Source organism: Acanthisitta chloris, unplaced genomic scaffold (assembly GCF_000695815.1).
Source record: "Acanthisitta chloris isolate BGI_N310 unplaced genomic scaffold, ASM69581v1 scaffold99, whole genome shotgun sequence".
Taxonomy (NCBI): Eukaryota; Metazoa; Chordata; class Aves; order Passeriformes; family Acanthisittidae; genus Acanthisitta; species Acanthisitta chloris.
The window spans coordinates 146,079-159,167 of NW_008692854.1; the positions used below are offsets into that span (position 1 = coordinate 146,079).

The 13,089-nt window shown below is 39.5% G+C and overlaps 1 protein-coding gene across 1 annotated transcript in view; it reads right to left on the reverse strand.

The window, feature by feature from the left end:
* Positions 1–13,089, reverse strand: part of LOC103809930 (glypican-5-like) — a gene marked incomplete at both ends in the record, with an annotated part of 209,586 nt that overhangs the window by 109,317 nt on the left and 87,180 nt on the right. The window contains one exon of the mRNA XM_009082804.1: positions 9,341–9,466. Within this exon, the coding sequence (XP_009081052.1) occupies positions 9,341–9,466 (126 nt within the window). The remainder of the gene's footprint in view (positions 1–9,340; positions 9,467–13,089) is intronic.

The following is a 13,089-nucleotide window of genomic DNA, read 5'->3' on the forward strand; positions in this document are numbered from 1 at the left end:
AAGTAACTTAATTATTATCTGGACAATGACCCTGGGAAAATTACAAGGTCATGGTCCAAACCACTGCCAGATTATATTACTCACTGCCAAGGCTAATTCGTCCAAGGGTAGGATGTGCTGAAAGGCAAAGCTAACTCCTCCGTTCAGTCTTGAGTTTTAACAATTCACTCTCAAATATTCATTTCATATTTCAAAGTGTGGTTTGAAATTACATTATTGCAATAAGTAAGAAATCACAGGCAAGTCAAAGATGGGCCTTCATCAACATCTCTATCTTGTCAGCTAGTGAAGTCCACCAGAGCCTCCTAAATGATCTGCAATATTGGACTCATTTTCATAATGCTAAAAGACACTTCTGATTTTTTGCTTTCATCAAACATGCACTTTAATGTTTAAATGTTGTAGATTTTAATTAAAGGATAACATTCATGTCAGATGAGTTTACAAAACAATAAACTCTTCCACAGATAATTACTTGACAACGTTCTGTTCGAAGAATGGGATACATTTACAAACAGCCTCAAGAATTCTTTATATTCAGTAAAGCTCATGTGGTGCCTTATGGCCTAGAATATAAGATAGTTGGGAGTTTTTTGCTTTTCAAAGCCAGCTTTGACAAGGCTTCATCCTGCTCAAATTTGCTTTTCCAGCACAGCTTTCAAGAGCATTTCAAATGTTTCTACAATAAGCACTGCCAATAAAGACACTGAGATGTCTGCAAACCCCATGTTCCCCTTACCCTGGTCAAATCAAAGCTCCAGTGAGTAGGGTTGCAGGAACACCTCTGCAAACAGAATGATTTCTAAACCAAGTAAAGCAAAGACACAAAGAAACACAAACCCAGGTCAAGAAGGAAATAAGTGAGTGCAGGAGAGAACTGAGAAAGATGCAACATTCTCTTCTTTATTATTCTAAGATGATAAATCTAGTGCATGGAAAAAAGGTGCTAGTAATCTTTAAAAAGCTGGGTACAATTTAAAAATATGTGTATTATTATTTTGTGAGTGACACAGAGAGATGAGCTAGACAATTAGTAAGTTGTGAAATATCTGTAGGAATCACTTTGGTGAGTTGGGTGTAATTTCTGCTTATTAATTATCAATGTAAAAAACTTACTAGCTCATTAACAAACCTCATTTAGTCAAGGTCTCTGGTAACACCCTGGGTGAGAAAATACTTTGAAAATGTTATCACAGTTCACTTTCACCACTCAGCTTGGCTGGCAAGGTACTGGCTGGACAGAACAGGGGAGGCTCAGGCTCAACACATCAGCAGAGCCATGCAAAACTTCCATCAGAGCTTCTATTTTCTGTATTCTCACAAAGCCACTGGGTTCTCTCTGGGGCTCTGTGTAACTGCCAACTCCCAGCACAGAAGAGATCATCTGCTCTAAAGAGCATCACAAGGGAGGTCAGTGAAAGTACACCCCAGGCAGGGCCAGCACCATGGGTTTATATCAATAACATGGAGAGGCTGTGGGATAAACAACATATAAATTAAACTACTTTTAAAAGATATTTAACATTTGTCAAGCTGTCTTTGTGTCTACTCATCTGATCTAGGCAAATCTGCCTCTAACCACAAGACATGGCTCTGAATACTACTGGAGTCAGCAAACACACCTGGATAACTGGGAGGTCAATTTCTGGGGTAGAACTAGGCAGCAATAGGTTTTTTATTCTGCCAAAAATATCAGCATTTCAAAAGCTTACCTGTTCTGTGTTGAGAAAACACAAAACCCTTCACACAGGAGAATAATGTCATTCCACTCCACATCCTCAGTTATTAAAGCTGAGATTTATACCCCAGGTACAGCTCCTCACCAGCCTCTGCTCCTTTCACTGGAGAGACATGGAGACATTTCATGGTGAAATGTCTTATCCCTTAAGCAAAGAGCAAGTTCAACAGGAGAGAGTGACAATCTCTCCCCACTGGAACAGGTTTCTGGGAGACTCTTCAAACTTCCAAGCTAAAATCCAGATTACTTTCCTCTTTTTCATTTTGATGAATCAACATCTTTCCAGCGAAAACCAGTTCAGTAAAAGAAAAATGCTTGTCCCTGACTCCAGCTCTAACATTGGATCCTACCCTACCTTGCTACAGCTAATTGTCTAAGAAGTTGGCTGAACCTGGATGTGTCAGATCATACACACATTACACCAGACCAAAGATATTTTGCCAGCATCTACCCCAAGCCTAAACAAGGAATGCAAAACAGCAAAAAGGAGGTTATTTTATGTCTTTTGCCATTCAGGTTTGGAGAGCAGCAGGAGCAGAGTGCTGGCTCACCATTCAGATACAAAGTATCTGTAACAAATAAAACAACTGTGAAGGACTCATTTACCTTAAGGACACTTTATAGCTAATTGCAAAATGCCTTAGGTAAAGCAAGACTGGCCAAACTGCCAAGTGTATTTTGTTCAAGATACATCTCACCGAATTTGACATGAAGCACACTGCCCAGAGAAATTCTACTACCCTCTGTGAGGTGACTCAGGTTGTTGCTGCTCTTGCCAAAACTGCCCTTGATGGAGCACAAGCTCCACAAGCTGCACACAGAAAGGCTCTGTGATACCAGAACCACAGACTGTGACAAACAGTGCTGTCTGCTGTGACTGACAGATAATTGCTTATCTGAACAAGGCACCAAGGTGAGAGGAGGGCTGGAGAACTATTCATAGATGCAAAGGGAACAAACCAAATCAGCCGACTGCTCAGCTATTAAAGTAGATAATTTTTGCATTTCCACTAAGAAATCTTCATTTAAGAAACTCCAGGTGTAATCACAGCAACACTTTCCTCAAAGTATTCACTTCTGTTTGAATAATGTAACATTTATTATTTAATTTGATCAGCTGCATTAAAACACTGACTGATTCCTAAATGCCTGCTCAAAGTCCAGGGAATTTCATGCACTTTTTCCCATTGACCTGCTCATTCTGTAGACAGCCTACAAATGCTGTTTTCATCACTGCTGGGACACAGAACAAGGAAAGGAAAGTAAGAAAATACACTTCCAACTAATTTTTTTTTAATGCACTCTAAGTCTTCAATTTCTTCCTGAAATAATGTCACAAAAATTTCCATGTACACCTGCTGGTGTTTTTCTCACACCTATCAAGACATCATCACATTTTACCAGTTGCACAAAACACCACCATTTGCAGAGCAAATTCTTTTAGATACATCCACCCCAGTAACAAAAAGCCATAGTATGACTTTGTAGGGATTGATGGGGAAATTTAGAAGCCTATTAAATCCAACACTGTTCAGCAAAGCAGTGTGCTCTGAGGCAGCACAAGCATCCAATTTTCTGAAAAATGCCAAAATCCAAATATCGTATGGTATTCCTTTTCATCCAGCAGACAAAGGGACCACACTTACAACTCTACCCTATAGTTTTAGGAGAAAGGATTAGGTGTATCAGTACTAAAAACATTCTTACTGATATCTCATTTGACTGATAATCTGAGGAATACATTTTCAGTCCAATATCTCTAGGCTAAGGCAGGATTTTCTCTTTTTGTTGATATTACTGTATTGCATTCCCATTGCAAATGAAAGAAAATGAATTTTACTTTCCTACTGGAAGAATCATTGGCTAAGACAGAGAGAAGGATCAGATAAGACTTTCACTTTCTACCTTTTCAATAGGACTTGGATTGTGACCTTTCCTAACAGGAATGGGTATAAAATCAGTATGTTGGACTCTGCACAAGAAAATAAACTTTTTCTTGGATATTTTCCACAGACTTTAACCATGTCTGGATTGTTTATGTTAGAAGAGTTTCAATGACTGGAACACTGTTATTACTGTAGTATTTTAATTGGAAAGTTTCGGTTTTCTGACTAAATAAGGGCCGTTCTTTCCTTCTTCTGAACAAAATAAATAGAAAAAAATATAGCATACAAAAGAAAGAGTACCTGCCTATCATTCCTTATACTCTTCAATAAAGAATGTCCCAAACTTCCCAAAATTAAAGAGATAAATTAGACCCAGTTACATTGCATCTGACCCACTGGAGCAAGCTACTGACTCTGTGATAAGATTTACTCTTCCATGTGTTCCTCCCGAAGTCCTGCCCCATGGAGCATTTAAATCAACAGGAGTAAAGTCACTGAGTAGACATCAAATCCACAGGTGTCCCTCAAGAACCTTTGAAATCAAGTATTAATGATTTGTATTCCGTTCCCTCAACCTGAGAGGAAATGTTTAATGCTGCAATGTTAAGAAAAAACCTTCACAAGTCAAATCTCCATTTGTATTTACAGAAATATTTTCAAATACTGACCTAAGCCATCAATATAAAATGCCTGGAAACATCACAATACCAGTATCAACTAATAGGAAGAAAGTCCATCAGAGAGGTGGTCATGGGGTCACCATGAGTCAATCCACAAAACTGCATTCACCACATCAGGATGATTTTTAACTGTACTATGCACAGAAACACAACCCAAAATGCAATTTTAAAACAGGGAGCAAAAGTCTTTAAGTACCAAAATTTTGGAAGTAGTTTCTCTGTTCTTCCTTGAGGCTGAACTGTAAAAGGTTCAGTGAAGCTGCCAGCACAGTTCCTTGAGTGACCCCAAATGCAGCCTGAGCATCAAGGTGGCTGCTGCCTACCACGAGGTCATGCCCCAAGATCTCAGTCAGACAAATTCCTCCAATCCAGAAGAAGTGAGGACCACAAATCATTCTATCAAACTTGACAACCAAACCTTGGGTAAGAACTTACTCATGCCCTGAATCAGGCTCCTTGTGCTCTTCTTCTGCCACATGACAAACCTACCTGCTTGCTACTGGCTTTCTCTATTTTATGGCATCACAGAATTTTAGGGGTTGGAATGAACCTTACAGATCATCTAGTCACAACCCCTCCTGCTCTGGGCAGGGACACCTCACTAGATCAGGATGCCCAAGGCTCCACTCAATCTGGCTTTGAACACTGCCAGGGTCAAGGCAGCCACCATATCCCTGGGCAACCTGTGCCAGTGTCTCACCACCCTTACAGTAAAAACCTTTTTTCTAATATCTAACCTAAACTTCCCCTCCTTCAATTTGACCCTGTTACCCCTTGTCTCCCAAGACCTGACATATAATAACATTTAATGAAATATCTACACTGAGGTAAATCTATTAATAGTTTCCAGGACTCTAATCCTCAAAATTCTCTTTCCTTGATCACTGCATTAAAAAAGTCCACAAAAACAAAACAACAACAAAAACTCTCAAGCATAAAGGCTTATCAGTTTAAATTCCAAAGACCAGTCCAGCCAAACGACCTGACACAGGTTTCTATGAGTTGGGTATCATGTACAAACATCACCCACTTCTGTCACTTTTCTTCACACCCTTTTTCCAGCATGAGCCACAGTGAAGACATGCCTTAACATTATTAAAATTTGTGGTGAGGAGGGAAGGAAAAGCCTCACCAGAAAACCTGATTTCAGGCCAAAACTGTAAAAAAATTCTTACATATCTGACCAAACTAATAAATCTTTCCTGAACAATGGAAACTCAATTCTCATTGGCAAGCCCAAACATTAATTTTCAGAAGTCATACAAGTCAGGAGCAAACAATTCTTTCCTCATTTAGTCAGGATTCTACTAATTAATAGAAAATCCTTAAATACATGCTCTGAAAGGCCACAAGAAGCAGCTTTAATACAATGCAGCACATGTACATGGGCATGTGTGCAGTCGTTCCTTGCACAAGGGAGAGGGAAATGAGGGAAGGCTTGCTCCTAAAATTCACTATGTATGCTTGGAAAAGTGTCTTTTATAGCATAAAAAGGAAGGTTGTATATACATGTAGTGTGTAAAATGATATCTATTCTCAAGCACATGGCTACAACCCAGCCTGTACTTCAGGGTGTTGTTGCTCACACCCACACAGCACAACTGAACCCAAAGCTGCACCACTTGGCTGCAGCATCCGAGGCATGAAAGGCTCTTTAGGGACAATCTTTCATTTTTATTTAAAAACTTCTGTCTGGAATTCCAAAGGTATCAGGTCTCACTGCACAGCACAGCAACTGTGGCACATGTTCTTTTTGATCTCGACAGCTCTCCCCCAGCAGAGGAGGCACCTCGCTCACAGGTAGTTATGGGACACATAGAAGGTATTTCATGACCACTCACTTTTCAGCTCTGTATCCTGGTTCTCCAACACAGCACTGCAAGTGGCCCCAGAAGCCTAATACATACCCTTTCGACCGAACAGAAAATTGAGGCTGAAAGCTTGTGCCTGATAGCATAAGTCTTGTGCAATATTAGAAATGGCCCGTGACTGGAAAAATAAATGCAAATTTGTGAAGAAAAATAACTACTGTGGTAATCAACAGTAAACTACAGTGTAATCTCAACAGTTGAGAAGTCTAGTGATGGGTAACAGCTTTTGAGACACTCTTCCCTTCCTGCTGTCCATGTGTTCAAGAATCTGGTTAGGCACAGTTTCACACATAGGAAGCAGATTTTTCAATTCCATTTTTCCCCACTCTGTTTTAGTTAGAGTGAGACTCTCATCAAACAAATGGGGCTCAGGAGCTCTCTGCTAACTATTTAATGGCACTCTAAAATAGCATATTCTCAAACCAGTGGGAAAAAACAGGTTCTTTTTATGGTGTATTTACAGGCACCTCAAACTTTTTGTGCATTGACTTCAATGCAATAAAACCCAATCCAAAGAATTCTAACAAAATAAAAAGATATAATGCTGATTCTGCTTCTCAGCTCCCCTGTCAGACCTCAAGTGCCCTCTCTACTAAGTGAGTGCATGATCCTCATTTCTGAGTAATCATTTCATATTGTTTCAGGCTGCATTTGTGTGGCAAATTGTTTTTACAAGTTGAGTTTGTTTTTCCTAAAGAGTTTGTGTGCCAGTTAGCACAGCATAAATACTGCTCAGCTCTCAAACAGCATTATGAAATGCAAGAAGTGTCGAGGAAATGGGAACCCTAGCTTTTGCCAACTCCACAGCCTGAGTAACCTTCAGCTCAGGTTCACAGGAGATCCACCAGATTAATTGGGGTGATCTATTTGCTGATACACAGTTAATAATAAGACTCTGTTTTGAGTTCAGAGCTGTTTACTACTGCTGATATTTAATTCTGTGGTGTCCTGGAAAAGGAGAAGGAGCAGAGAGAAATGCACCTTCAGCCATCACCAGGACAGGTTTATGTCTCATGTGGGAAGAACTGTGACAAGTTCAGCCTATAAAACAGCTGATGACAGGAGCAAAACCTGCCAGCAAGCAGGAGCCCTCTTTGTGCTGCTGTGTGCACTGCTGGCACTGCAGGCTGCCCAGAGAGTCTCCTCCATCTAAGGCAATCAATATATAAACATATAATATTTACATATTATTATATCGTATGTTCTATTTTATTTATATAGATATATTTCTGTCTTATTAAAAACAGGAATTTAACCATTTTATTTTCCATTGGGCCCCTTTGATATGTTAACTACAAATACACATAGAGTGTTGGATGGTGGGGTTGGGTTTTTGCTGCAGTCATCTTTGGGGGTAGGTTGTTTGAAGTTTTTTGTATTTGCTTTTACTTTTTAATACAAAATATGAGGGATCTTGTTAGCCTTTTCCCTGCTGCTTTTCCCAGCAAACTTGAAACTTTTCCATGTGTCTCCAGATCTGGGAAAGTTACAGACTGGCAGAGGAAAATAACAACAGCTTTCCCCTTCACACCTTTCTAAAACATGTATTAGCAATTTAAGTGCTGTGGATTGTTTTTTTCAAACAAGATAAAAATTAAATGCAACATTTTATTAGCTTTTTTTTCTGTTGATACACAAAATGTTTGTTTGTTTATTTTTGTTTGTTTTTTGTTTTTCTTTTGGCCAGAAAGCTGTTTGTTCTAAAAGTTAACTGTGTCTCCAGCAACCTGTCACCAGTGAATGGGATTCTGAAATACTGAGATTCTCCCTGTTTCCTCTTCATTACTTTTACAGTAAAAATTTCTGCCAGTATTACAACCACTCTACATCAATATTTAGAACATGAATTGTTGCCAAAATGTTCAAACATATGCTGTATAATTAATTTGTAATGACAGTATACATCGAAACTTTAAAGCTATCTTTGGATTTTTTAGACATGCACTTATCTCTGAATACCTCAGATGTAATTAAGCTGAAGTTGTTTACACATGAGAAATCTAAGCAGAGTTGTGTGGGAAGTCAGAACTCCCTTTAATGGAACAGATAATAATTGTCACATCTCCCTCTGTTCCATGCTGAAATTATTCTGTAAGTTCTACAAAACGATCTGCAATCATGAAAATTGTTTTAAAGCAAGAAAACAGAATGCTAGAACTTTATCTTTTGTAACTGCTACAGACCACAAAATACATTTCAAAAAGAAACACCATGAAAGCCAACACAACCCCACAGAATGTGTCTGTTTTGACAAAGAGAAATTTTTGGAGAACTTTCACTGGCAAACTCCCAACGAGCTCTCCCTGCATAAAATGATGTATACTTTGACAGTGATGGTAAAGATATAGTTGTGTTCTAAACATCTCTTTCTCCTCGGGGCAATGTTGCCTCATGTTGTACAGAGTAAAAGAAATTCCAGCAAGAAGTTTAGCTCATGGAAATACAGGTATATATTCCAGTTTAGAGTCTAAAGGGTGATGGGAAAGATTGTGATAAAGAACAGAAGAAGGAAAAAAATACACTGTCAAACTCCCAAGATCTTTACACCCTGCAGAGCTTCTAGCTGCTCCACCAACCTGGAGCAGTGCAGTTACCAATTGTTACTTTATCAGAATGCTTATAGAACATGCTCTTGTAAGGATGCTGCTCAGTTCTAAAACCAGTTGTTATTCCAAGTGCTACAGCAGAAATTCTGGAAAGAAATGGCAGGATAATTCTTTAGAAAAGTTAATGGTCTGGTTGCTGTCTTTCTGACACCTTTGCAGGAAAACCTACATATTTTCTAATCATGGCCAAGCATGATGCTCAGCTCTGCACTAATGAGCCTATCAACAGCAGGCTGGAAGGGACCTCCAGTCAGTACAGAGGTACTGGTTGCTCACAGAGTTTTACCAGGCAGGATCTCTCTACAGAGAGCTGTCTCTTAACTTTGAAAGAAAGGGACTCTACAGAGCAGCCCTTCAAGAAAGCATTCCATTATATTTAATACAGACATAAAACTCAGCATCAACAACCTCTTATTTTTGCAAAACCCTTTCTCAATTAAGCAAGTTCTCTATGAAGGAAAAACAATGACAAGTGCCTGAAGAGAATGCTCCTGAACCATCAGAAGGATATAAAGACACTTTCTTCACCATAAGGACAAAATTTCACTTGTAACTTTACCTTTCTACAACATCCTCTCCATTCCAGCAGGTTGAGCTGTCTCTCATCACCAGGTCTCCATCACACAGCCTTTCTGCTATAGAGGCATAAAAGGTTCGGGATCGCTTCATGTAACTGATGAACTCTCTGTAACACAGGGAGAACACTTTTAACAACACAACAGCAAACTTAGCATTTAAGGCCCCTGACAACTGAACCCTCCATGAGATTAAGACTTTAGAACTCAAGTAATCTGAATTGACTAATTTCTACTGTATTTCTGCTCCTATATATCACCCAACGTTACTTAGTCCAGTGTTAATACACATAATTACATACACAAAGGGTGGTTTAACACATTGCTCGTATCTCTCAAAAATCTTGAAGAAAGTCTACACCTGCTCTCTACAAACAGATTGAAAATATCAAGGAAAAAATCCTCATAAAAGTGGCCAATACAAACAGTGGATTTCTGATCATGTGTGCATGGAAAAACACCTTGAGAGCAAACTGCTGACTCTTGTAATTTTACTGTACCTATAATATATATCTGTCTGAGGCAGACCTAAAAATAAATTGCATCAAAACAAGTGTTAATTCAGCACACAATTGAGAGTATTTCAGAATGAGAAATTACCCTACTCCATGCTTTAGAAGCTCCTGTTCAGTATAAGATGTTAAAAATACCGAGAACAAGATGCAGGACACAAACTGAGCCCAAGCAATCAGAGGTATCTGCTTGTCTCAGAACTCCCCCAGCAGCACCACTGGGAAGGCCAAAGGACTCACTCTGGTTTCTAGTATTTCAGCCTGGCAGGCTGTAAAGGGACACTGCACTGAAGTAGTGCCTGGGGATGTGGCTGGATGGAGCTTGGCACAAAACCAGCCAGGATTTATCATTCTTTTGGGAGCAACAAGTGCCTTAAACAATATCAAGTCCACTGCTGGTATCTGCCCCTACAAGTAAGGTCATAAATTAGTCATCACAGGATCCTAAGGAACTAACTTACCCTGAAAGTGCAGGAAAGCTGTTATTTTGAGCAAAGAAAAATGCAGGAATTTAGGGGTTTAAAACGAGGGAATCAACATTTCTACCTCTTGACTACCAACTAACAAATGTGAGCTCTAAGTCTTTCTAGAGTAAAGCCAAGCCCAGCCAGAAGGGTGTCTGTCTCACAGAGCAGCCTAAGAGCAACAGTTCCAAAAGGCAACACAGATGCTAAAGATTTCACAGGTTCTAAACTGGAGTTTTCTTTGATGGAGGCAAACAGCACCCTTTTAAGAGCCTAAAGCTTGTCTTACTCAGCTCACCCCAAAAGGTTTAAACTCCTTTGCATTCTCAGCAGAGTTGTGCTCTGACATTTCAAAGTAGCATCCTAGCAAATGCAGAGTTCTGTGTTCAACTCTCAGTCTTAATGAGTGAAAATATTTACTTTTCCTCAGCACAAAACTAAACACACTAGGGTAGAAAATGTACAGTCTCCCACTGCCCCACAGTATAAAAGCAGCAATCAAAAGGATGTCAATTCCTAGATTACAGCTGGAGATGAGCTAAGTGCAGAGACAACAAAGTATGTCACCTTGGGTTCATTCTTACCGAGAGATTTTTTTCAAACTTCTTGATTTGTCATTCTTTGAAGCTTTCAGAGGCAGAGAACTGCAATAGGCCGGGGGGAGTAAGCATCAATCAGGAGAGGTTGGGGAGTAGGGGAGAAGCAGGAATTCAGGCAAATGAGGAAAAGAAATGAGAAACAAAAGAGAAAAGTAAAAATTACTTGAAAGAAAGGTCATCAAGCACATGCATAGGATAATATAAGAAAACAAATAAGAAGGAAAATTATCATGAGATTTTTCCAAAGTATAGATGCAATCAAAAATGTCAACGCAACACTGGGAAAAAAGTACAACTGAGATTGTTTCTCCCAATCATTTTCAAATAAGCACAATTACAAATGCAGTGCACGCACCAGAAAGCTAAAAATAAATTCAGTGGTACTTAACTATAACTGATATCAAATGGAAGAACTGTAAATACATGAAGCTGTACAAGAAAACAATGGCAAGCAGTTCAGAATGAGCACCATGGGAAGGGGGACATGAGAAGCAGCATTAATGTTCTGGGACAAGGAGCAATTTTCTGCCTGTTAATAAATAATGTAAATACAGTTATCCTTTGCTGTTCCATTCTGGCCAGACTGCACTGCTGAAAAAACACACAACTTTGCAAACCAGGAGATCCTTTAAGGTTACACTGGAGGAAGAACTGTGCAAGTAACCCAGGCCATTACTTAGTGCAAATGCATTTTGTGGCACCAGTATCCTAAGGTCCCTCAATGCACATTAAAAATTGCACACAGCATTAATGTCATAATGTAATTTTCCACTTAGGTGATTTGACACCCCACATCCTGCTCTTTCTTACACCTGTACTCTGGTGTATAATGCAGTGCCAACAGCTGGAGCAATGCATGGCTGCAAACAGGCTCAGCAGTACTTGCCAACCCAGTTTACTCTTACTGGAGAGAGTAAGCACCACCTTCAGCAGCTTGAGGACACCCAGACAATGCAGCTTTGCCATCACTTTCTGGGAGCTAATGGCTTAGGTGGCCACAGGAGAGGATGAACCTGCACTGATTATCAGGTGAGTGGCACCTGCCATCACCAGAGCAGTGATTCCAACACAGCCAGCCAAAAAAGGAAATGAGAATTTGTAACAGGGAAAAGCTGGACCAGCTGAAACTTCTGCTTTGGCCAGTTGTTAATTTGCATCTGACATTGACAATCTGTTTTGTAATAGCACTTTGTTACTCAAATTTTAGTAAAATCTTCTCATGTCTGACCTAACAGGTAATTTTAAATAAAATAGATACCACTGACTTCAAACATTCCCAAAGAAAGTCCCAAATTGTTGATTTTAAAACATATAAAAGATCCGTAAATTCACAGCATAACAAAGAAATCACAACAACATATAATTTCAAAGCCTGCTTCCTCCAATTAGGGACCTAATATGTTATAGTTCTTTGTTAAACGTAACATATTTTATCTACAGCTCTGTAACTAGCCTATGTTTAGTGGTTTGAAATGTTCCATGGAGCAGAGATGCTAAAAGGCAGGTATTCAACTTTGCTAGGAGACCAAACCCTGACCAGAATGGTACTTTGTGCTGAGCTCAGCAATAACATTCCAATTTACTGACTGAGATTCTGTACATGCCATTTACACTCCCTGTACCATCATATGGTTTCAATTTTATTGTCATCTCTACTACATGTTATAGTAACCTCCTCATTTAAAAATGACTATAGCAGCAATGCTGCCACTTTCAGTTACTCTCTGGATTGTGCAATGCAAAAAAATATTTAAAATAATAATAAAAAATAATAATCAAATCTGTGCTTTCCAGCTTAAATAGAGGAAAAGGTTTCCTACAAGATCATGCAACATTTATTCTGGTTTCAGCTCCTTTCACTATTGTCCCTGACACCTGGTGATGCATAACAAAAAATATGCAGGCATGGAATGCAGAATAAAACAAAGGAAGATGGGGAAGCTCCCAGGAACCCATGAGATTAAGAGGAGAAGAAAAGGGGTCAGCTACTGCAAAAGAGGATCCAGTTGCTCTGTGCACTGAGGGACCATGCAGGACCTTGCTGTGCAGAACAGCAAGGTGAGGACCGTCTCCAGCCACACTCCACAAATCTCTCCCAGGAGAAGATCAGGCCAAGGGACACCATTTCACAATCTCACTGCATGAGCAGCCCTGGCCC